General features: G+C 47.6%; 1 protein-coding gene across 3 annotated transcripts in view; it reads left to right on the top strand.

The window, feature by feature from the left end:
* The window catches only part of DNM2 (dynamin 2), a 799,525-nt gene that overhangs the window by 394,168 nt on the left and 379,000 nt on the right, over positions 1-26,357 (top strand). For all 3 annotated transcript variants that reach the window (XM_086961600.1, XM_086961585.1, XM_086961594.1), the window contains exon 12: positions 20,053-20,123. In XM_086961600.1, the coding sequence (XP_086817726.1) occupies positions 20,053-20,123 (71 nt within the window). The remainder of the gene's footprint in view (positions 1-20,052; positions 20,124-26,357) is intronic.

The raw sequence follows: 26,357 nt of genomic DNA, 5'->3' as shown, positions 1-26,357 counted from the left end.
CCCGTGCAAACTAACACTGAAGGCTCTGCTATCATTGGCAGGAAAGCTTGGAGACTGAGTTAGATGGATTTGAGCTCCAGGCGATTGATATGCATGCTCTTTTTGAGCGGAGACCACTTTCCTCTAATTTGTAGGGTTTGTAGTTGACCACCCCAGGGGATACGGTGGCGGAAGTGCTGCCTCAGTGTCCGGAGGAGGCCGGGCTGTGCTCTCCTGTGCTGTTGCCGAGGGGAGAGACGCAGCAAAGTTCGCCATCCGCTGTGGACTGGACACAGCCGACTCACTCAGTAGGACCATTTCAACCACAGTGGTGCGTCGCCTTCACGCCTGGTTGGGAACAACTGGCTTTTCATGGGATGTCCACAACACCTTCATGGACATGCCCTTTGATGGCCATCGCCTTTTCGGTGACAAAGTAGACAATGCGCTAGAGCGCTTCAAGGACTCTTGGGCTACAGCCAAGTTTGGCCTCTCCACCACGTTTCCTGCATGGTATGCTTTTCGCCCCTTTCGTGGCCACGGAAGAGGTACCCAAACACGTTCCTTTCAGAGCCACAGGCCAGCGCAAGCTGTTCAACCTCAACGCGGCTGAGGACCTGGGACCCACCGACGTGGTTCTGGGGGCCAGTGGGCGGGCCAGTACACCCCCCCCCCCCCCCATCTACAGCATCCTCCAAACCCGCCTAGCCTAACCTTTCAGACCCATCAAACGCCAGGGGGCGGCAGGATTCACCATCACCTCCTCCACTGGAGCACCATCACGTCGGACAGGTGGGTTATGCAGCTAGTCCGAAGGGGCTAATCCCTCCAGCCATGCCACCCCAGTATCTTAGTATGTCGGGGGATCATCTGGTCCTTCTCCAACAGGAAGTTACTTCTCTCTTGGCCAAGGGAGCCATCGAGTGAGTTTATGCCCCAGAAGTAGGTTGTGGTTGTTATTCCCACTACTTTCTGGTGCCCAAGAAGGACAAGGGCCTGCGTCCTATCTTGGATCTCAGGGGTGTCAACCGCTTCCTCCGGAGGGAGAAGTTCAAAATGTTGACCCTGGCTCAGGTCTTGTCTGCCCTCGACCCTGGAGACTGGATGGTAGTGTTTGACTTGCAGGACGCTTATTTTCATGTCCCCGGCCTACCGGCGCTACCTGCGGTTTACAGTACGCCGCAAGCATTTTCAGTTTACCGTGTTTGAAGGTGTCAAACACTTTGGAATACTACCCACCCTGCCAGTCCTGTCGGCGGGGGTAGCATTCCACCCTTCCAGAGGGAGAAGACATGTAGTTACTGGTTTACCCGGTTAAAGTTAAACAGAGCCTCGGCATCACAAAATGGATGCTGCTGCCACAAACATGAGTCTGACCTCCTGTTGCTGGACGAAACTCCGGCAGGGTTAGCGTCCCTCGGGTCTTCATGAACGTGTTGGCGGTGGTCGCAGCTCATCTGCGCAAATATGGGGTTCGAGTCTTTCCCTATCTCGACGCATGGCTGTTGAAGGCGGGCTCGCCCCAGGTAGTAGTCTTCCACCTCCAGACTATGGTCGACCTCCTGCATTCGCTGGGGTTCTCCATCAACGTGCCAAAGTCGCAGCTGACCCCCTGTTAGAAGCTCCTCTTCATCGGAGCAGATGTGGACAGAATGCAGTTTTGGGTTTATCCTCCCGAACAGCGAGTCCGGGATATTTAGGCTATGATTCTGATCTTTCAGCCTATATCCCAGATTTCGGTCAGGATGACTCTGAGGCTGCTGGGCCTCATGGCCTCCTGCATTCTGCTGATGGATCATGTCAGGTGGCATATGTGAGCTCTGCAGTGTGACCTGAAGTTCCAGTGGGTACAGCATGAGGGGAATCTGTCCGTTTGCATCAAGATCTCCGAGGGCACTGCCCGACAATTGCAGTGGTGGCTTACGAACCAGATCGCTCTCCCTTCCCCAACCAGTACACACAGTGGTGACAGACGCATCCCTTCTGGGATGGGACACCACATGGGAGAGGCAGATATCGGAAACCTCTGGTCTCCGGCGGAGTCCAAGCTTTGCTTCAACCTTCTGGAGCTCTGGGCGAAGTCCTGCACTAAAGGCATTCCTTCTCTCTGTCCAGGGAAGAGCAGTGCAGATATTCACGGACAACACCGCCGCCGTGTAGCACTGCAACAATCAAGGCGGGGTGGGGTCGTGGACCCTATGTCAAGAGGCCATCTGTGTCTGGACATGGCTGGAACATCAGGGCATATCGCTGGTGGTCCAACACCTGGCAGGTTCACTAAAAGCGAGGGCGGACAAAATTAGCCGCAGGTGCATGATGGATCACGAATGGCGTTTTACTCTCTGAGGTGGTGCAAGGCCTCTTTCAACAGTGGGGAGAGCCTTGGTTAGATCTATTCGCCACCAAAGAGACACACAATTTCAGCAAATCTGCACGTTGGAATTTCCAAGGCAGCACTCGCTAGGTGACGCTTTTCGTCACTAGTTGAGTTGTGGTCTTCTATACGCCTATACCACTTCTACCCAGAGTGCTGAAGAAGATCAAGTGCAACCGGTCCCAAGTCATTCTTGTGGCTCTGGATTGGGCACAAAGAGTCTAGTATACCGAGCTGCTCAACATGGCCATCAATCCCCTGATCTGGCTTCCTCTTCTGGAGGATCTTTTGTCGCAGCAGCAAGGTATGGTCCTCCACCCGAACCTGTCGAGCCTCCACCTCCTTGCGTGGAGATTGAGCGGCAGCAGTTGACGTCTTTTGACTTGCCTCCTGCAATCTGTGATGTAATCTTGGCAGCCAGGCGTCCCTCCACTAAGACGGTATACGCCTGCAGATGTAATAAGGTTTGTGGCATGGTGCATAGCAAAGGCTCTAGATCCCCTTTCTGCCCCTCTTTCTGAGGTTTTCTTGTTCCTCCTTTCTTTGGTCCAGCAGGGCTCTGCTCCAGGCATTCTTAAGTTCTACCTCTCGGCCATTTCAGCCTTTCTCAGGCTTCCTTATCAGCCTTCTCTTTTCAAGCCCCTATTGTAAATGGATTTCTTAAGAGCATTACTCTCCTCTTTCCTTGTCCTTTCGTAATGCCTCAGTGGGACTCAAACTTGGTGCTAACCGATCTTATGTGCGCTCCTTTCGAGCCGCTACATAACTGTCCTCTCAGACTTTTATCCTTAAAAACTGCCTTTCTGGTTGTCCTCACCTCTGCTCGCAGGGTGAGTGAGCTTCAGGCTCTGTCTTCTAAGCCTCCTTTTCTAGCTGTTCATCCGGACAAGGTTGTCCTAAGAATCAGACCTTCCTTTCTTCCCAAAGTGGTTACTTCTTTCCACATTGGACAGACCCTCACTTTCGCCAAATTCTTTCCGTCTCCACGTCCCTCAAAGGAGGAAAAGAGGCTCCACAGTCTGGATCCAAAACATGCGCTGTCCTTCTATCTGGAGCGCACAAGACCATTCCGGGTGGAGGATCAACTCTTTGTTGGCTATGTGGGTGCCAATGAAGGTTGGGCCATGCAAAAACGGACCATCTCTTGGTGCGTCGTTCTTGGCGTAAAAATTTCCTACTCTTTGGCAAAGAAGGAGCCTCCAGTAGGACTGCGTGCCCATTCCACCAGGGCGACGGTGGTCACTGCTGCTTTGGGACGTGGAGTTCCCTTTCATGATATCTGCCAGGCAGCCACGTGGGCATCTCTGCACACGTTCGCAAACGCTATTGCCTGGATTCTCTAGTCCAGAGAGGTGGGGTCTTTGGCCGTTCAGTTACCCAGGACTTCCTGGTTTGAACTTAGTTCGCAGACCCACCTCCGGGGTTGGTATTGCTGTGGTATCTATTCTAAGGTAACGAATCTATAACTAATAGTCTCTTTCAGAAAAACTAGTTACTTACCTTTGGTAACAATATCTCTGCCAGAGACCTGCATTAGTTATAGATTCCTTACCGCCCCACCCAACCTCCCCGTTCTGCAAACTGACTTCTACGCCGGCGACAAATGTGAAGTCGACCGATGCCACCTATCGACGCGCGTGGGTACTGCTATTAAAAAAATTCTAAGGTAAGGAATCTATAACTAATATGTCTTACAGATATATTGTTACCGAAGGTAAGTAACTTGTTCAGTGTGGCGCTTCTTCACTCCTGCCGTTTGCCTCGTACTTGCTTCCTTTCCTTCTTTGGTTGCTGTCCTTTGCCTGCCACCTTGCTGTGAAGGATCTTGCCTAAAAAGTCTTTTCACTTTCGTTTTCACAGCACAGGAGACTCTGTGCCTCCCACTGCAGCTGAGACCTTTTGGGGAGATTGGGTGGGGGGGGGGGGGGGGGGGTAGCTAATACGATTAGCTTTATTGAAAATCGGCTGCGAGTATCATATTTAAACTGCTTTTTGAATGTGTACATTGTCTGCCCACGAATTACACATCACATCCTATGACATCATGGGGTTTTGCTGATGCTATTTAGCCTCTCCACTATTTGTTTCAGGGGCTGGCCCCGACAGTCTTAGAAATTAATTGGACCTGACCATAATATACAATAAATGCACTACTGAAAATAGCTCTCAGATGGGGCACAGTACAAAGGGGAACTCTTACAGATCCTGAGCTGTGTGTGGAGAGCCGTGGACTGCTCTCGGGTGATGCAGGTTGTTGAGGACAGGCGCTGTACTCCTGTAGTCGTGTCGTGTGTAGAGAGCAGAGGGTATCTCCCTAAGCTCTTCGGTGGTGCAGGCTGTTGAGGACAGCTGCTGCACTATGCTTCATGTCTTGTCTTTCCATACTTACATTTTTTTTATGCAGCCAAGCAGTGTGAAGACGACTGCTGCAGCTGCTTGCCGACCTGCTAGAAAGCTCCGTTTTCCTCTGGGTTTTCTTGAATAAGATGGAAACTTTAGGTTCTCTGATCCTTCAGAATTGAAGGTTCAAATGCCTCTGCGTCGGCATTAAGAATTGCATTCCCTTTCCTGGCTCTTCTCCAATCTGGAAACCCACTGTATATGTCTTCCAGCTGCCTGCCCTGAATCCGAGGAAGCGTCTTCCACTCTCCAGTTTCAGTCTGCTTGTTGATAGTGTAAGGGGATTTATAAAACAACAAACAAGAGACCAAACTTGTACCGATCACTGGTTGCATGTCCGAATATTCAGCGCTTTTCAAGTCTCACAACTGATGTCTTCCCAAATGCCTTGGCTTCAGAATTACAAAAAATGTGCTTCATTTTTGTTTTCCTAACTGCTGAAGTTGTACATTTATGTAATGAAGAATTTGTTGTGCGTTTCAAAAACTGACATACTCCTGCCTTTCATTTGACACTCACTGTACCCAAAATAGATTGACTGCAAAGTGAGAGGAGTTTGTAAATACCAATTCCCTTGTCCAAAAAATAAGCAGAAATTTGACATTAGACACAGCCTGACATTTGGTCTCTGTCTTTGAAGCGCAGCAAATGAAACAAGTTAAATACTGTTTTTTTTTAAGGCATCTTTATTTATTGATTGGTCTTTCGGCCCACCTGTGCATCACCACCCACAGTTTAGGAAATACTGGCTTATATTATATAGCCTCTACCTTCAAAACACCACCAAGGTTTTAAAATCTCGTACAATATTTTATAATAGACTGTAATGGGCCGAATGTTAGTCTATGTAAAATTCCAAACAATCATTGCTACTTTTTCATAATGATAACAATAAACTCAATCATGGCAATACCTGGAATTCCTATTACGATGTCTGGGGGAGTCCACTCAGTGACTTCATGGAAGCCAGCCTCGACAATTATGTTAACAGACCAGAAACCTGGATATAACCGCTTCCTTGCTACAACCGTCTTAGATGTAATTGTGACAAAATGAAAAACGGGAACAGAATGTAGGCCATTCCTGAGCCATTCCAGAACCACTGCACAATCTTCCTCTAGACTTCTGCACTTTTTGCTCTGGAAATTGAGCAAATTACAGAGGATGGAGAAGAGAGTTCTATGGGAGACTAGAAACCAAGGTAAATATTTCAGCACAGATTGAATCTGGCTGGATATTGCCGCCAGTTGCAGTGCAGTGGGTATTCATGCTCATAGAGCCTGGGAGTGCAGAAAGCACAGGGAGTATCTCTGCGCTGGACATGGCTGTAGGTACAGGAAAGCTGTGGATATTCTTCCAGTCTAATTGACAGTACCCCAGATTCTGAACCTTGCACAGATTGATCCTGAAAACAGGGGTCAACAGCATTGTCAGGGCAAGATTAGTTTCCTGTCAGGAAACAAATCTTGCCCTGACAATCCTGTTGAACCTTGTTTATATTAGCGGGTAGGGGTTTCCCCCTGTCAAGGGCAAGTATCATAAGAGAATTTTTGCTCAATATAGGGCCAGTAGGGCCATCTTAAATAATTCAGCTGGGGGGGTGGGGGGGGGGCGCTAAACCTAAAAAAGTTTGAAGACCTCTGTCGTAGAGGCTAGTTCACTCATAAATAGTACACCGCTTTAAAAATTGGATTATAGTTGAGATCATCTATGTTCGAAATACTAACACTCATTAGTAGCACAGGAAGAACAGTAATTTAACTTATGCAGTAGCTCCGTGCAAGAAAGTGCCCTATTTTTTGCATGGTTACCCCCACTTTTGGCTAAACTGCTGATTTACTTTGACTGAGTGTGCCCTGGGTTCCTGCCAAACATGTACCCAGGGCCTATGTTCTTTACCTAAATTGCATTGAAGACTAAACCCAATCGCCACTCTTTAGCCACAGGTAAGTACCTTTTAAATGGTACCATAGGTACCCAGGGCACTGTGGCCAGGGAAGGCCCCTAAGGGCTGCAGCACTTATTGCAGCTCTTATTGTGCCACATCCCCACCAGCAGTGCCTTCCAGTCTCCATCTCGCGATTCTGGTGGATCCGGGTCCGTATGTTCTTTGGAGTTCGAGCCGGGCGTCATCCCCGCGTTGAAGGACAGCTTCGCTTGTTTGGCCTCTGTCCTCTCCATGCTGTCCAGCCGCGTATCACAGGTACACTGTGCGCACGGCTGATATAAATGTCCCACACTGCCAGTTGCGTTAATGCACTGTTCTCTCCGCCGCAGCTCGTGGCCTCTTCCTACGCCTCCAGCCAGTAACACAGCACGATATTGGTCAGTCAGCCAGTGTGCGTGGTCGCAAAATGAGTGCCGGGGAGCCCGGAAAGGGCTGCTTTGGGGGAAGCTGAACTCACACGGTGTTGCTATTGCGAATTACTGTGGCCCCAACACAGATGACATGCACCCCCTACTCATGTTGAGAGGCAAACTTCACATGCTTGGATCCAAGTATGTTCTCTGGGGAGGGGACTTTAATACTGTGGTAGACCCCAAACATGATTGCTCTCATGCTGTGGCAGCACACTACACCACTGCCCAACGCAACCAGCATGACATAATTGAGTCTGAATATTTATTGGACACTTAGCGTCACATGCATCCTTTACGGAAGGAAGGAACACATTGTTCGGCTGTGCATAACACGTGGGCCAGATTGGATGATGTACTAGTGACGGTGGGTATGACGCACTGGGTCGGCAGGGCGACACATTTGGCCCTTACTTACTCGGATCAATCCCCTGTACTGGTGACAATTCAGAAACCGATAGATCAGTCCCCCTATCTTAACTGGCGGCTGAACCCCCTACATTTGCACGATGCAGGGTTTAGAACAGGATATTCAGGATTTCTTCGCTAGGAATATTGACTCAGTGGCAAGTTTAACGACGGTCTGGGAGGCGTTCAAGGTGACAGTGCGATGCTGGTGCATTTCCAAGGGAGGGGGCATTTTGAAGGACCTCCGTCAAGAACTACACAAATTTGAAAAGCGAGCTGAAAACGCTAGAACAGGAAATTGGCGAGGGCGGTGAGACCGGAACGCTGCGGGCTAACCTGAGAGGGAAAATGACAGAATATGAGGTGCGGCAGATAGAGAGCGTAAGTTTCGGGGGAAGCACTGTTTGGCAAGGGTGTACGGTGAAGGAGACAGGTCGGGAAGGGCGTTGGCCAACGCGGTATGCCCACCTAGATTTCATAACTACGTTGCTGAATTGCAGGATGAGCAGGGACAATAGCACAGAAATCTGACTGAACAGATGACTACCTTAGTAGCGTATTATACCAAGCTCTATACCTCGCAGAGGGGGCCTCCGCTAGATGTTCCGGGGTACTTTGAGGACACTGCACTGGCATGGCTAGGGGACATGCAGCGTACATTTCTGGCTCTAGATTTGTAGGTAGATGAGATAACGGAGGCTATTATGTCTATGTCATCAGGGAAGGCTCCGAGGTCCGATGGACTTCCCATAGACTTCTATAAAACGTTTGTGTCCATATTAGCACCTATATTGAAAGCAGTATTCTACGAAGCGCTGGAGGAAGGTAGCCTGTCTGCAACAATGAGGGAAGCTCAGAAAATGTCACTATTAAAACCCTGTAAGTCCCCTGTCCACTGCGACTCGTATCGGCTGCTGTCGCTCCTCAACAGTGACACAAAAATCTTGGCGAAAGTATTAGCGATGAGGCTCAATCTTCTCCTGGACCGGTTGGTTTTGCCCGACCAAGCGGGCTTTGTTCCGAACCGAGCCACAAACCATAACCGTAGGACTCTCATGGCTGTATTGCAGGATATTTATCTGAATAGCTCTGCGGTGGTGGTCTTTTTGGACGCCACCAAACCGTTCGACTCCGTAGAATTGGGACTATGTGATGGGAACACTGAGCTATATGGGTATGCCGGCCTCCTTTGTAAACTGGATTCAACTGCTATATACGCAACCGTGGGCCAGGGTTTTTCTTAATGGCTCACGCTCTGAGGCCTTTCCGGTTACCAGAGGAACGAGGCAGGGGTGCCTGCTCTCCCCAGTGCTATTTGCCTTAGCAATAGAGCCTCTAGCTGCGAAACTGAGACAGCATCATAATCAAAGGGACCTCATATACCCATCCAGGCAGTTACTAGTGTCCCTCTACGCAGACGACATCACGCTGTACATACATAAACCACAAACCAACCTTAACCCAGTCCTACATGAGATCACGAAGTTCGGGGCCATAGCTGAGGTGCAAATGAATTGGAATAAATCTGTAGTCTTCCCCTTGACTGACAAAACATTGCCCCATCAGCTGGACTATCCCTTAACATGGGAGACAGAGGAATTTAAATACCAGGGCATTCATGTCACTAAAGATAGAGGTGCGCTAATGCGGACCAATTATGGGCTGGCCATGGACAGGGTGACGGATAACATTTCCAAATGGATTAAATTGCCCCTCTCGATGGCAAGCCAGATATATTTAATTAAGATGAATATACTGTCGAAATTTTTATATTTATTCATAAACATCCCTTACCATCTGGATGCCTTTTTCTTCAATACGCTTAAAACGCAACTGGTGCGTCTCATATGGGGGGGGGGGGGGGAGCAAGCACGTTTGAAGTTTGCCACACATGTTGCGTATCATTTTGGAGGGTTTAACGTCCCTAATTTCGAACAGTATTATTATACCGCCCAAGCACACTTCGTGGTGTATTGGTTTCATCCACCCCGTTTATACCCCATCTTGCGGTGGAGGGTGGGTATATGGCCCCAGTCCCACCGTCGGGATATGTTTTTACACCATTCAAATAGAAGGAAAGGGATCTATCCACGGTTGACTGTACAGTGAAGGCGTGGAACTGGTTGGCGCGTGCTGAGGGGGTGCAACTGATGTACTCCCCTAGGATGTCACTGCGACGCTGCCCATTGCTGCCAGTTACGAATGAAAAAATATGCCAAAACCTGCTAGATAAACTGCAGTATAGGACCTGGGGAGATTTGTATATCGGGGGGAATTTCGCACGAAGGACCAGTTCTTTGCGGAGTGCGAACACTCATTCATGGATGTTTTCCTTTACACCAGACTCTGAGTGTTAAGGCTAGAACCCCGGATTTCCCGACAGAGCCGGAGATGTTCACGTCACTTCATTTAATGTTACAGGCGGATGCTCCGACACATGTTATCTCCCTGTTATATAAGAGGGTACGTAGCGCACCTTCCCCTCACCCAGTAAGGGTCAGACACGAGTGGGATTAGGATCTTGATTGCCCCCTAACGGATGACCAGTGGGAGGCGGCCTGCCTCCAAACAGACGCGGTCTCCAGCAACAGCAGGCTGCGATTACTGCACTATAAGTTTCTACACCGGCTTTACCATACCCCAGCGAGATTGCATAGGCTCCACCTTAGGGAAGATGACAAATGCCTGCGCTGTGGTCAAGGAGGGGCGGACTTTATGCATTTGGCATGGGGGTGTCCTCGGGTGGCTACTTATTGGGAGGAGGTATTCGTGGGCCTGACTCGCATGCTAGGTACTCAGATCTACCCAACCCCCCTTAAAGCTCTGCTGGGGCTGACTGGAGACATAAAGACACCACACCCCAGGGATAGTTGGGGGGGGGGGGCATACGACTTATCTCCAGAGTCAGCATACGGATGAGGAGAGTGCGAAGGTAGCTGTGGTGGACTTGGAGGGAATGTGATGTGTGTATGAGATGATGCAGGGAACGTTGATGTATAACCAGATATTGTGGGCACAGGATGTACGGGGGTCGCTGATGGTTTGGCCAGCTTAGCGACGGAATTTGAACATCTGCTACTGTTCAAGAGACATTGACTTGCCTGGCGAGAGGACTTTCGAGTTTTGAACTTTATATATGGCTTCCTTGGTCGAACTTGTCGTCTTTCGATTGAAATCAATGGGGAGTTTGGGCAGGTCTGTAGGGCGGGTAGTTGGGGGGTGGGGAGGACAGGGAGAGGGCAGAAGGGAGGAGTATACCACTGTTACTGTATGTATGGCGCTAGCTTGACCTGACCTGACGATTGACAATATGCACTGTATTGTATAACATGCTATTATGTACAATAAAGACTTTTGAAGCTTAAAAAAAAAAAGTCCAAAAGTGAGAGCTCTACTGCCAAGTCATCGAAAAGTGCTTTCAGTGCTGCAATAGACCTGTTCGCCACTCCTGAAATGGCAAAATGCCAAAACTTTGCTGCCAGATAGCCACGCCTGCAGTGCACTATGGACGAAATGTTCAGGGAGGTTTGCCTATACTGTTCATTCTCTGCCCTTAATTCCCTATGCAGTGAGGAATATGAGACAGGTGTAAATTACTCTAATCCTAGTCGCCTCAATCTGGGTAAGGCAATGATGGTGCTCAATGCTTCCAGACCTGTTGGTCATTCCTCTTTAGAAGTTCCCAATCAGGCCGGACCTACTCACTCAGTATCTGGGCCAACTCAGACACTCAGATCCCAAAACCACTCTGTCTCAATTTGACACCTGAGTGCCTAGAGTTTGGCTACCATATTCTCCCACACTGCTTGGCTATTTTATGAGAAGCTAGGAAACCTAGTGCTGGTGCTTGTTGCAAAATTAAGTGCAAACGATTCATACACTACTGTCTTTCTAAACATCTATGCAGGAGATTCTTTCTGACCTTCTTAGTTTTTACAGGGTAGGCCTAGCTTACACTTCCATACACCCTACACCTATTTGCAGTTGCATTATTCCTCCAAAACAGACAGCCTTCATCTATTTTTAGGTCTCGCCTAGACGAAAGCAAAAGCGAAAGCTTTTGCTGTCTAGGGCGAGACAACTTATGTAATCACTTTCGGGGGAATGTGGACAGCAGACTGTCACGAGCTTCTCCTGCCGGAGATTGTACCTCGTGAGCACGCACGTCGCTGTGCCTCATATTCCCATGCGCAAGGAAAGCCACACTGAACACACACTTGCAGGCAGGAAGGCACACACACACAGGAGCGCACCTACACACATACAGAGCCCCCCCCCCCCCCCTACACACATACAGAGCCGCCCCCCCCCGCCGACGCCGCATACATAGAAGCGCCCCGCCGCCGCCTACATAGAAGGCCCCCGCCGCCGCCGCATACATAGAAGGCCCCCCCCCCCACCTCCCCCGCCGCCGCATACATAGAAGGGCCCCCCACACCCCCTCCCGCCGCCGCATACATAGAACGGGCCCCCCTCCCCCTGGCCGCCGCATACATAGAAGCACCGCCCGCCGCCGCCGTATACATACAAGTGCCCTCGCCGCATACATGCAAGCGCCCCCCCCCCCCCCCCCCCCACTTACCGTCATTCTAAAGTCCTGCAGCCTCCGCGGGGCTCTCCCTCAGGCATGAGCCCCGCGTCACCAGCACTGCTTTTCCGTGGGCGCGTGCGCGGGCTTCCGAAGACGGAAGTCCCGCCCCAAGGGACGTTTCGCTTTCGCTGTCGGAGCTGGTTAACAATGGAAAACATTGTAATTACGGTTCAGCGGTGGTAAGTCATTAGAGCGGCTATTAGTTGATTTTGTTGATGGCTTTGATTTAATATTGTGACAGCGCTGGCTTTCAGGTGTACTTTTTATTTTAACTTTGAAACTGAGCGCGGCGCCGCTTCACGGACACCGCGCTCAGTTTATTTATATATTTCTTAACTTTAACACTGAGCACAGTGCCTGCTTCAAGGACACACGGCGCAGTGTTAAAGTTAAAAAATATATTTAAAAAACGAGCGCGGTGTCCGTGAAGTGGCGCCACGCACAGATTTAAACTTAATGCTTGTTCTTTTTCCCCTCGCAGTATAGGAGTTATTCTGACTCTGCCATACAGACTCGATGTAGTGTCGCCAGGAGTACAATTGAAGGACACAAGTTGCATATTTCAGCCCTCATCCTATGTCCCCCGGGGTATGGCGATGGGGGCTTTAGAAGAAGAGCCCACTCATCACCTCCAACTAAACGGTTTACATTTTCTGCGCCCTTTTGTCCATCCTACCGGTCTCAGCGGGCTGGTGCGTGGCTCCTGGTCCCCGCGCGGCATGGCGGTGAGAAGTGAGTTAAAGGGTCTGTTTCTGCCAAGCTCATAGGGTGTCCCACATCCGGTCTAGGAGCGTGCCCGCCGGGCAGGTACTTGTTTTCAGTGCGCTGGCTCTTAGTGTGATACTGCTGAGGTATTCAATGTGCTGGCTCGAGTCGGACACTGCTGAGGGAATCAGTGCTCTGCCTTTGAGTGACACCGCTGAGGTATTCAGTGTTCTATCCCTGAGTGTGACACCATTGCTGGTTTTTTTCAGTGCACTGGCTCTTAGTGTGACACTGCTGAGTTATTCAGTGCGCTGGCTCGAGTGTGACACTGCTGATATGTTCAGTGCGCGGCCTCTGAGTGACACTGATGAGGTATTCAGTACTCTGCCTCTAAATGACACAGCTGAGGTATTCAGTGCGCCGCCGCTGACTGGGACACTGCTGAGGGATTCAGTGCACGGTCTCTGTGTGTGAAATTGCTGAGTAAAGCAATGCGCGGGCTCTGCGTGTGACACGCTGAGGTATTTATTCAGTGAGCTGGCTATGAGTCGGAAACCACTGAGGTGTTCAGTGCGCCGGCTCTGAGTCTGAAACCATTGTGGTATTCAGTGTGTTGGCTCTGGATGTGACATTGCTGAGGTATTCAGTGCGCTGGCTCTGAGTGTTTCGCCGCGGACTTATTCAGTTAGCAAGCTCAGAGTGTGACACTGCGAAGGTATTTAGTTATATGCTTCTTGAGTGACAGCACTGATGTATTCAGTGCGTTGTCACTGAGTGTGACTGACAGTGCTGAGGAATACAGTGCTCCGGCTCTGAGTGTGACACTACTGAGGTACTCAGTGCGCCGTCGTTAAGCCTGAAACCACTGAGGTATTCAGTGCGCTAGTTCTGAATGTTCCTGCTGAGGTATTCATTGCGCCGGTTCTGAGTTTGAAACCACTGAGCTATTCCGTGCTCGGTCCCTGAGGTTTACTACTGAGGCATTCACTGCGCTGGCTCCGATTGTGACTGCTGAGGCATTCAAGGCGCCAGCACTGGGTCTGACACCACTAAGATATTCAGTTATCTGCCCCTGGGTGCGACTGCTGAGGTATTCAGTGTGTTGGCTCTGAGTCTGACGCCACTGAGCTATTCAGTGCTCTGCCTCTGAGTGCGACTCCTGGGGTAGTCAGTGCGCTAGCTCTAAGTGTGACTGCTGAGGTAGTCAGTGCGCTAGCTCTGAGTATGACTGCCAAGGTATTCAGTGCGCTAGCTCTAAGTGTGACTGCTGAGGTAGTCAGTGCGCTAGCTTTGAGTGTGATTGCTGAGGTATTCAGTGCGCTACCTCTGAGTGTGACTGCTGAGGTAGTCCGTGCGCTAGCTTTGAGTGTGATTGCTGAGGTATTCAGGGCTCTAGCTCTGAGCGTGACTGCTGAGGAATTCAGTGTGCTGGCGCTGAGTGTGATAATCTGCCTCGGAACGCGGACCTGTTTCCAGGCACTGCAAGAGAATATATCGGAGTTTGTTATTGAACTTTTCCACCTGTAAAAGTGTTTTCCCCCATACATAATAACTGCTGTTTGGATACTGTGCTGAGGCTTGTGGTCTCAGGGTTGTGCAGAGAAACACATATTAAAGCAAGGTGTGGGGGAAGTGTGCAACTGGTCAAGTTGTCTAGGATGAGAAAATGTGCATTCAGCTCTGATCATGGTGAGGGGCGGTGCTTCGATTCACAAACGTTTTTAGGCTCTAAGGGTCTCATTCTGAGGCAGGCAACAATAGAATAACTCTGCTGAACCTGGCAGTGGTTTTCTGTAACCCTGCGGAATTCCGTGTTAGAGAACAGTAAATGTTTCAGCACTCAGGCTAATGTGCTGCAGAGCTAAATACACATAAGGTCCCAAAGGCGAGACCAATTGCATTGCAAATGCTTGTTATGTTAACTGTCATTAAAGCTTTCATGGACGGTTTAATGCAAGAAATTGTGCTATTCGCTGCAAAGGAAACAGGTCTGTCACAAGTAACAGGTCCACAGTTTCTTTGCTTACTGGTAACCAAGTACCCGATTGCAGCTCTTGACTCTCTGGGTAGCAAAGCAGAGCATTTCAATGCTAGCAATCTTAATTCACTGACACGCGACAAGAATACTCAAATTAGCCTCCAGTAACTTTTTCTTTCTAAAGGGAAAAGTAATTTTATTTTACACACTACTAAATCCTATGCATTAATTTACAAATATATCCATCAGGTAGATGAGAATGCTTTTGGTGACACCCTTCTATCACATTTGACCCTTAGTTGGTTCTGTACCCCATAATCACCTTCTGAAGTTTGTAATGTTATCTTGGCAGCCAGGCATCCCTCCACTAAGACGTTGTACGCCTGCAGGTGGAAAACGTTTGTGGCTTGGTGCACAGCAAAGGCTGTGGAGCCCCTTTCTGCCCCTCTTTCAGAGGTTCTTCTTTTTCTTCTCTTTGGCCCAACAGGGCTCTGCTCTGGGCACTTTCGAGGGCTATCTTTTGGCCATTTCTGCCTTTTTACGGCTTCCAGGTCAGCCTTCCCTTTTCTGGTCCACTGTTGTAAATAGATTCTTGAAAGGCTTCACACACATGTTTCCTCCTGTTCCCTTCGTGATGCCTCAGTGGGACTTGAATATCGTTCATTCTTTTCTGATGTGTGCTCCCTTTGAGACATTTCACAATTGCCCTCTTCGTCTCCTCACTCTAAAGACTGCTTTCCTGGTTGCCATCACCTCTGCCAGAAGAGTGAGTGAGCTCCAGGCTCATTCTTCTAAGCCTTCTTTTCTCTCTGTCCATCCGGACAAAGTTGTTCTAAGGACTCGTCCTTCTTTTCTGCCAAAGGTTGTTACTGCCTTTCACATCGGGCAGACCATCACTTTGCCCACCTTCTTTCCACCTCCGCATCCCTCAAAAGCGGAAGAGAGGCTTCACCGTCTGGACCCAAAACGTGCGCTCTTTCTATCTGGACCTCTCACAACAGTTCCGGTTGGACAACCAGCTCTTTGTTGGCTACGTGGGCGCCAAGAAGGTCAGGCTGTGCACAAACGGACCATTTCTTGGTGGGTCGTATTTTGCATAAAGGCTTATTACTCCTTGGCTTAAAAGGAGCCTCCGGTGGGTTTACGTGCCCATTCTAGCAGGGCAACGGCATCCACTACTGATCTGGGACGGGGAGTTCCCTTGCATGACATCTGTCAGGCAGCTATGTGGGCCTCGCTGCACACGTTTACCAAGTACTGCTGCCTGGACAGCCAAGTCCAGGGAGACTGCTTCTTTGGCCGTTCTGTTGTCCAGGATTTTCTGGTGTGATATTGGTTCGCAGACCGACCACCGGGGTTGGTATTGCTGGGATATCTATCCTAAGGTAAGGAATCTATCACAATAATTAGGTAGTAGTGTTCCCCAAGGAAACGTCTGCACAATTCAACAAGTACAATTGTACTATGTACATCATGTAGCGTGTGACACAATTCGTATAAAGCATAACATATATGTAAAATTCGGGTGCTAAATCCGCCCCAGGCACCTACTACCCAAAAGTGATGTCGGAACCCACAAACAGTGAAAAACATATAGCAAAAAACTAAATTGAGGCTACCCAAAGCACACCATATAAGTCTCTTTGAAATTCCAACTAAGTAATAATTCATTCAGGATCAATAAACCCTCTACTGGACAATAGGACAAAATGTAACAAGCATAATCTTCAGATGCGAAGATCCAGACGATTCAAAAGTACATTCACTGTCAATCTTCTTGTAATTTCATCAGCTCTTTATTGATATTCAAAAAGTATTCGTGTGAAATCTCCCAGCACGTAATTTGCCAACACGTGTTTCATCTTGCACTAAGACTTTTTCAAGGCATGAGTACTGGTGGTGAAAATCCCAATATCAACTTGGATGAAGAAAAGACGCTGGTTGGTCCACTCGTCCGGACCAAGTTGGAGAATTCCTCACAGGACCCCAACAAGAAATCTCACCTGAATGTGGGTGGTGGAGGGTATACGTTCAGTCCCCACGAAGGCCTGCTGTAGGTCACACAGACGTCACACTTTAAACATGTAATGAAGAAGCCCGCCCCAACTGTTTGGGTCCGCCTGCCATAAGTCAGAAATAGTACCTTCTGATTAAAAAGTCGCAGCGTATTTTCAAGGTAAGAAAAATGTGCGCTATAGCCAGACTTACAGAGTCCCGGTAAAGTAAACCAGGGAAAGCTGCAAGTTCGTTATCTGTAAGTGGAAACATTAAACCTATCTGATAGCACAACCATAATAAGTTGCGATCTGAGATAGAACGACTAAATAACCCACCACTCCGATTCTTCCAGTCTGGAATACTTTTTTAATATCAATAATGAACTGATGAAATTACAAGAAGATTGACAGTCAATGTACTTTTGAATCGTCTGGATCTTCGCATCTGAAGATTATTCTTGTTACATTTGGTCCTATTGTCCAGTAGAGGGTTTATTGATCCTGAATGAATTATTTATTTATTTATTTATTATGAAGCTTATAAAGCGCACGGCTACCCCCGACTTAGTTGGAATTTGAAAGAGACTTATATGGTGTGCTTTGGGTAGCCTCAATTTTGTTTTTTGCTATAAGGAATCTATCACTACGTGTTTCTTTCAGATGCACAAGTTACTTACCTTCGGTAACAATATATCTGTAAGAAACATTAGTCGTGATAGATTCCTTTCCTCCCCACCCATCCTCCCCGTTCCGCGAAACTGATTTCTAGGGATAAGGTCATCCCTTTCAGGGCCCTAGTTTCATGGCACCAGTGGTCAGTTTCTTGCATGGCTCTGCGTTCCAGGCGCGGAAAGTTGTGTTCAGAACTGACGTCTGCGCACGTGGGCGCATCTAACTAGCTCCGGTGATGTGATCCCGGCGCCAACGACGCACGCGGTGCCGCACGACGACGCCTACTGACGCGCAGGGGTACTGCTGACGAAAAACTTTCTGGATCCAGTCTGGCGCCTGGGGGTAATTCTAAGGTAAGGAATCTATCACTACTAATGTTTCTTACAGATATATCGTTACCGATGGTAAGTAACTTGTGTTTTAGTGAATTACTCGTTTTTTTATGTAAAGTATTTTGTTTCTTTTGGGGCAGGGGATAGGGTGCAGGCCTGTGGCCATACCATGTAACCAAACCCCCTGCGCTGGGCACGGCATTTGGTCATGTACGGCTTGGGGTTGTGTACTGTGCTTCGCTGCTGCACACAACATACTGTGGGCGGCCAGCTGTGTAGTGTAGGGTAGGACAGGCCCTGCTCCCACCCTCGCATGGGAGGCTTACCCTGTGCCTAGCCTTTGTCTGTGCTTGGAATGGGGTTGTGCGCAGGGTCTCATGTGGGCAGCCAACTCTGCGCATGTCCTTCTGCTGTCCAGGGCCTGTGGCCAAGCCCTGTAGATAAAGCCCTCCCCCTATTTATTTCTTCAAAATGTTTTGGATCCGTGGTTCTGCCGCAGAATCACACAGGGGCCGCACTGAGCTTTATAGTGTATCTGTGGTGCTGCAAAATAAAACATTTTCTGTTTGAACCGGGGGGGAGGGGGCGGGGGGACTCTTCAGGTTGCAGCCAGTCAACTCGATCACATGGTTTGAGGTCGTGACGCAGGTGATATCCGCAAAGGATTTGCGGTGGTACTGCAGCGTGAAATATACTTATACATCCATTTTTAACCAAAATGCACTCTTTATGAGTAAATAATTAGCTTTCTGAAAAATATAGCGTCATTCCAATCAGCCATTTGTTCTGAAACGTTGTTCAGTTTTTCTGTGGCAAATTGCATAGGGAACCGGGACTGTGTGTAGCGATTGAGACATATATATTTAGATAAAAAGAGAGCACAATAGTGTTTGGTGGTGTAAATGGCATGGTGCGAAAATGTGAAAACACAAACATTAGTGCAGAAGAAACCATTTGAGAATTGCAAACGAAAATTTCAGCCTAAAGATAATGAAAGCAAGTGGTAAAAATTATTTTCAAAGGGTGGATCAAATAAATAATTGCTAATGATTATTAAACCATAAATTTGTGAAGGTTAAATGAGCCATGTATGAGATGTTGACATTTTGACCCACAAGGAACAAATCCCAAGGTTGTCATCTGGATGGGTTAGGGTTCATAAGCAGCTGAGTATGCTGTGTAAGGTAAAGAAAAGTGTAATCACTACTGAGTAAATGTATAAAAAATTATAAAAGGTTAATAATTTGCATTACATGAAAGAGTCCATGTGTGGTTCCCTTAGGTATGTTGAGACCTATGGGGGTACAGAATTGTAGAAAACTATGTTAATGTCCCAAAAGAATACATAGATATGTAAGAAATTATAGAAGTAATAGAACTTAGAAGTGAATAAGTGAATAAATGCACTGATACCCAAGCGATGAATGAATTGGCACAGGAAAAGTGGTTTAAAGATGAAGCCGGTAATGGCTTTAATGTTTCTTTGGACAGACAAGACTTTGCTGAAAAGAGAAAAATCGTTGACTCTAACTATGGTAGTGACTCTGCTGACTTCAGAAGAGTAAGTGGGCAGGAGCCTAGAGGAATCTTGTTTGTACTCTATTCTTTATGTATGTATGGGGGTTTGCTTTCTTAACTCTCAGTAAGCTCTCCAGTTGCTACTACATGTATAGACAGTTAATTTCTCTCCTTCTCCACTACAACAGCATTTTTTAAAGAAAGGCGGTAGGTTCTTTTGAGTGGTTGGTGAATACCTTGCTTATAGTGTACATGTTGTGTAGTGCTTTGTAGTTGGTATACAGGTAGTGTATGAGCGAAGGCTGTAGTAGAACAATTATTCACTTTGATTTAGAAGGGTCCTAGCTCTAGGTAATATTTAGACTTTAATTGCTTCAAAAATATTGCACCGCCTTGCCTACCCCCTGCTACCACACGTGTCTAGAGATAACAGCACTACCTGCACCAACTTTCGTGAAAGACTACAGCAACTTTGAAAGTAAGCGTACTGCATTTACCAGGATGCAATGTGGTGAACTGTGCTGGGATGAGAGGCAGTGTGCTCCCTCCCCCCCTGTGTTGCCTATCCCCTGCCACTGGCTTTGTGGTTGTATTATTTTGTTTCGTCCCACCTCACATAATCTTAGTACCTGAATCTTGCCATTGTCGTATAGTGTTTTTTCCTGGGTTGAGACCAAGTTTTTAAGTCTCCCTTTTTTCATTTGTGATGACTCTAAACTCCCTATCTTCTTCTCTTTTAGATTCTCATGTTGATTGACATAGAGCTGTCTTATATCAACACAAACCACGAAGACTTCATCGGTTTCGCCAAGTATGTATTTTTCCTCCTCATGTCAGTAACAGCAGTTGTACACTGTCTAGTGCGGGTGATTGTTAGGGTATTAAAATCTAATTTTCCTTTTTCCTTCTTCCTTTCTTATTACTTTAATTCAGTGGTTTCTTTACTCTCTCCATTTCCATAAATGTGGTCTGTGACTCAGCCTTCATCCCTCTTCTGCACCAGGGAAAGTCCAAACTTTGCGTGGTTCAACTATTACTAATGACTGGCTTACAGCAAACTTTTCTGTGTCCCAGGAGCTCTGTGTGCCACCTTTGGTTGATAAGAGTTTTGCCTGTGTGTTGCATGAAATTGCTTGTTTCACTCCAGTGTGTGTTTTAATGGAGTCATGCATATTGTATAGTCTTTGGCTAAGGGATCACACCCCACTATGTGACGATTCTTCTCAACCATGTGAGATGACCAATCAGACCTCTAAATTCTCTCTCCAGAAAATGCTTATTTAGTTGTTTTTTTCTGCCACGGTAGGAGAGTTTCTGACACAAGGCTACTACTTTGTCACAGCCTAAACTATTTTTCCCCTGGCATATATGCATGTGATAAGACATAGAACCTCAAAAAGCTGCCTGGTGCTGATCTGACTGAAATGCTACAATGTGCATCCTAGAAATCCAGCAATCTCTTTTCACTATTCTCAATGGCATTTGTTGTAGGGGGCCATCCTGAATGTCTGTTTTTTATGATCTTATTTGCAAGTCTTAGGTTAAGAGTATTCCTTAAGCATTTAGTTACAGCTTTGTTGTGGACCAAAGAATACCTGGAACACACACCACTCTTACAGTGTTTTCTTGCATCTTGAGATTGTTGACGTGAATTGCAAAAGGTAAAAATTTCTCATTCCCTCTATTATCTGAGAATTTGTAGGATGAGTCTCTGCGTAACTTGGAGGACGCTGGCGAAAAGTTATGCAATAAATTGAAGGTTTAAAAGCCAAGTTAATTCTTCGTAGATGTTTCAAGGGTATTGACCTCCTAAAACACCGTCAGAAGTAGGCATAAGCAATCTCTACAAGACAGAGTGTTGACTGTGATATTCTTTACATTGTTATGTTTGACCATGTTTCCTGTGTCCGATAGAGACATCTAGCCACAAATAACTTACCTTAGAATATTTCCCATACATCAGACTGGATCTGGAAATTTTCAAGAAGTACCTCTGTGTGCTGGCAGGTAGTGTCGATTGGATCTTCGTCTGCATTGTCTTCGCCAGATGTGGCATGCCTGGTGCCTATATAGGTGCTACCACAGTGTGCTGACATCAATTTTTTTCTTTCTGCACCATCAGTGCAGATACGGAGAGAGCTACCTCCGTCTACTTTTTGGACACCTTTTTCCAATTTTGTATCTGCCTCTTTTGAGACTTTCTTTACCAGTGTGCGAGGGATGCTCCCCAAAAAAGGCATGTGAATACTACATAGCTGTGAGCCTCCGGGCATTGCAGGAGTAATCTCTGAAGCTCCTGTTTGCCCCATGCCAGTTGGTTACTTAATGCTCACGGTCCTGGTCGTGTGGAATGTCCCAGGCCCATTCGCTGAGCCATTCCAGGCACTCGTCATCACACTCAAAATTGTCTGGTAAGTCTCACAAAAAATCCAAGAAGCCAAAGAGTTCTTCGTCTTTTCCATGCCGGTCCAAGTCATCGGATGAGGAACTGGGATGGCGTCACCACTCTAGGCCCCACTCTCAAGCATTGGCCTCTAGACCTGCTTCTGGGTCCCTCTGCATCCCTAGAAGTTTCTAGGGCTGGACTGCCCCCCGTTTTATGAGCCCATGCACCTCATTTTTTGGTGGGCTGACTGCCCTGGAATGGTTTTGGGTCCCATGGGTTCATCTGGTGCCCGTGCTGGATTTCTGATGGCATGTCTCCCCTTGGTGCCAGTCAGACCTCCTGGATTTGGTGCTGGATCCAGACTTGATCTGGTCATGAGACAGCAACCTTACTTTGCCCTTAGTTACAGTCAAGCTAGCTTCAGCTGGGAGTTGGCTCCACAGACCCTATCCTCCCTTTAAATGAAGCCTCTGCAGCCACCGTCCTGCATCTGGGGACTCAGCTTCACCGTCCCCAACAACACTACCCCCCACCACACAGAATCTGGTTGTCCAGGCCTCCACCTCTAAAGTTAACCGTGGGCATTCCTTATCATCCCACTGGATAGGGGATCCAAGAGTCTGGATACCTTTTGCTAGAGGGTGTTCTCTTTTGCCAGCCTTGCACTGCACCCACACAGTTTGTGATTCAGTTGCGCAAGTGTTGCCTGCGATCTGAGGAGGCCTGAGCCCTACTGACTCAGGATATTGCTGATGGCAAGGATGCAGCAACGTTCACCATTCAATGTGAACTAGATAGGACTGACTCACTAGGCAGAGGGATTGCGTTGTCAATGTCACTCAGACACGAATATATGACAATATCCCGCATTCTTTCATCCCATCACTCCGCATTTTTTAGTACACAAGTACCATTACTCCGCAAGCGATAATTCCTCAAACTTTTACAACGCATATGACTTTACTACGCATGCCATTACAACGAAATGCATGTGTGGTGAAGTCATATACTTTGTAAAAGTACTTTATTTAAAAAAAAAATATATATATATATATATATATATATATATATATATATATATATATATATATATATATATATATATATATAATATTTTTTATTAAAATAAAACATTTCTTTTAAATTATATTATATGTATATCTATATTAATATTACACACACATATTCCCTACTGGCGGTCGCCAGTAGGTAGTTATAGTTTATAGTTAGTATTTTTTTCAATGTTAAATCTCAAAATTCTATTTGGAATAACTTTTGCGCCGGTTGACAAATCTGTCTGAAAATTTCCTCAAAATGGTCTCACGGCGCCCCGGTCCTTCCCTGAAAGTTTGGGGGGTATTTGTCAAGCGGGGGCCTAGATAAAAGGGGGGTCCCAAAACGAGTTTTCCCCATGTTAATTTCCATAGGGCGGTCGACCTCACTTTTAGCTCGTACGGCTGAATGGATTTCCACCAAACTTGGCAAAATTGTAGGGACTGGTAGCCCGATGTGCCTTTGCTATGTCTCAAGATATGTGCTCCAGTGGATTTTGAGTAATTTAGGTTCAAAAAAATATATATATCTGTAAGCGCGCCCCGGTACGCGCACCGGGTAGCGCATCGGGCGCGACACGCGACTTGAGCGCGGAAAGCTGATTGGCTCACGGGTGTCTGTAAACATTCGAAACAGTCCGGAGCGGCCGCCATCTTGTGTCTCGGTAGGATCGAGACACAAGAGGTGGCAAAAACAAAGGGGGAAATGACCATAAGGGGGCAGAGTAGACGCCCCCTGACCCCCTAGGTTTGATGTGGGGGCAATAAAAGGGCCCCGCGGGGCAAAAAAATGTTTTACTTTTTTTTCGATTTTTGCGGGGGTAGCGCCCGGTACGCGCACCGGGGAGCGTACCATGAGGAAAAAAGAATGAGAGACTTTTTTAAAATTGTATGTTTATTAATTGCTCTTTTTGTTGTTTTTTTTTAATTTATTTAAGTACCAACATGTAGGTACCAATGCAGCGTCTAAAATTTAATATACACTGTCTCCTTTGTAGATATCTTGCATGTTGTTACCGAAGTTATTGTGGAATATGGAATTCATACCATAGTGTGTCAGGAAAGCAGAAACAACATGGAGGCAGGAGATGCTAAAGAGATGTTAAATAGACATTAGAGATAATATAGTGGGAGAAAGGAAGTAACTATGAGCAAACTTACTATGTAACACAAAAAAGTTGAACAGTATACTATAAGTCTGACTTTACATTATAATCAATTTGGTACTAGTTTAAGAATTACATATAAAAATGAATAATGTCTGAAACAATTTTAGAATTATTAAATATAAATTTATTTTTCAGATTCTTTTTCCAAATTTTTTTTTTTTTCAAATTTGTTTTTATTGTCGCTATCACATGGTATGCAGTAACGGTGAATCATTCTTCAGTGCAGCGTCAACATTCAGCTGCCTTCAATCAATAGAGCAACTTTTTAAATTTTACCCCCCCAACTTTAAACTTGCTACTACAAGGGTCAAGGTACACGATCCGTGTCAGAAATCCATTATAACAATTGGCGTGTCTAGAAGCATCTAACGGCATTTTACACAGTTACTGATAAAAACAGGCTCGCCTGCACTTACAATTCCCAGGGCCTCGTGTCGTGCGCTGCTTCTGATACCTACTCCTCGTTCCCACCCACTGCTCCATATCCTCGTCTTCTCCTGAGCTGTCCCCATCTTCCTCTTCAGGCAGAGGCTCACAAATGTCCCCTCTGTATGTGTTCCAGGGTGTCCAGATTTTGTTCCATTTGCGTGGATTAAGCCTCTGTTGGTACACCGCCCTCTCTGTCACCATAAGCATATCCATGTTCCTGCACCACTGCGCCAGTGTCGGTGTCTCCAGTGCCCCCCAATTTTTTGCGATGTCCCGCTTTGCCAGCATCACACCAATGATCACCCATCGTTTCGCATGCAGTGACATGTCTGTTGAGCCCCATACATTCAATAGGCAAACCCTAGGGTCAGGCGTGAACGGGTTCTGTAGGGTCTGGCTTATCGTGCGTGTTACACGCCTCCAGTATTCTTGTATATTAGGACAGGTCCACACAGTGTGGAACAGTGTACCCTCCTCCCCACAATTCCTCAGGCAATACGGATGTTCTGCCCTGTGTATTCTATATAGTGTCGTGCGGGTGTAGTGAACCCTATGTAATACTTTAAATTGGACCAATCTGAATCGGGTGGATATACCTGCCTCCCTGGGTGATGCCAGGGCTGCATTCCAGTCCGCCTCATCCAGGTCCCCTATCTCGTCCTCCCAATATTCCTTCAGCTTCCCCAGTGGATCCGGTAGGTTGCTCAGTAGTTTGCGGTAAGTGAGGGAGGTTGCACTTGCCTCCATATAGTCCGTAAGCAGTCGGTCCTCTAACGGAGCCGACTCCGGAACTGTCTCCAACACAGCCATGAGTGCGTGCCTAATTTGTACGTATCTGTATGTTTCAGTTACCCCAAGGTCATACTGCTCCCTCAGGGTCGCACAGGAGAGCACGCCCTCTCTCGTCCATAGATCGCCCACCGTGGAGATTCCGATGTTATCCCTCTGGTCAAACCCTTTAGAGCTGCGCAAGTTACCGAGGGCCTTGGTGTCCCATAGTGGTGTGAGTTTAGTGATTACTCCCTCCCATGCAAGCCGCCTCTGAGCTTTATGCCATAGAGATACAGTGTGTTTGGTAGGTCCTTCCAGCTTCCTCACCATTCCTTTGTTGTAGAGTGGGGCCAGGAGGGTGGTCGTGCCCAGTTGGCGTCTATCCGCCATGTAAGCCGGGTCATCTTGTGCACTATGGATCCACTGGTTGATCACCTTAAGGTGAGCTGCCCAATAGTACAATTCAAGGTTGGGGAGGGCTATCCCCCCGCTGTACCAGTCTCTAGTTAATTTCAACTGCGCTACCCTGGCCGGTTTGCCTCCCCACAAGAGGCCTGACAATTGCGCCGAGACGTGGCGGAAGAATGATACGGGGACCGTCGCCGGCGTGTTTTCCAGGACATATAGGAAGCGAGGCAGCGCCATCATTTTAAAGAGCGCCGCCCTACCTAGAAGTGTCAAGGGGAGATTCTTCCAGTGGCGCACGTCTGCCTTCAGCCTGTCCAGCTGGGGCTTAAGGTTCAGGTCTAGAAAGGTTGTATGTTCCCTCGTAATTTGAATCCCTAGGTACTTAAAGGAGATGGGTTCTACGAGCAATTGGCAATCCATAGGTAGGACCGGAGGGTCGCCCTGCACCATATAGATTATGGACTTGGACCAGTTAAGTTTATAGCCTGAAGCTGCACCGTGCCTCTCACACAGTGCCAGTAGGACCGGGATACCGTTCGTGAGGTCCGTGAGGTAGACGAGCATGTCGTCGGCATACAGGGAAACCCTATCTTCCCATCCACCTCCCCACTGTATGCCTTTCAGCAGCTGGGTGGTTCTGATAATTGTGGCCAGGGGTTCCAGCACTAAGGCGAATAACAGCGGTGAGAGCGGGCACCCTTGCGTCGTGCCCCTTGCCAGCGGAAGCTCCCTCGAGATCTGTCCATTGGCAGTCACCCTTGCCACGGGTTCGGTGTACAGTAACCTGACCCATGATATGAATTTCGAGCCAATACCCATGTGTTCCAGGA

The sequence above is a fragment of the Lissotriton vulgaris genome, chromosome 1_1 (assembly GCF_964263255.1).
Source record: "Lissotriton vulgaris chromosome 1_1, aLisVul1.2, whole genome shotgun sequence".
NCBI lineage: Eukaryota > Metazoa > Chordata > Amphibia > Caudata > Salamandridae > Lissotriton > Lissotriton vulgaris.
Note: the sequence above shows the minus strand (reverse complement) of the source record. Positions and strands in the feature narration are given on the sequence as shown.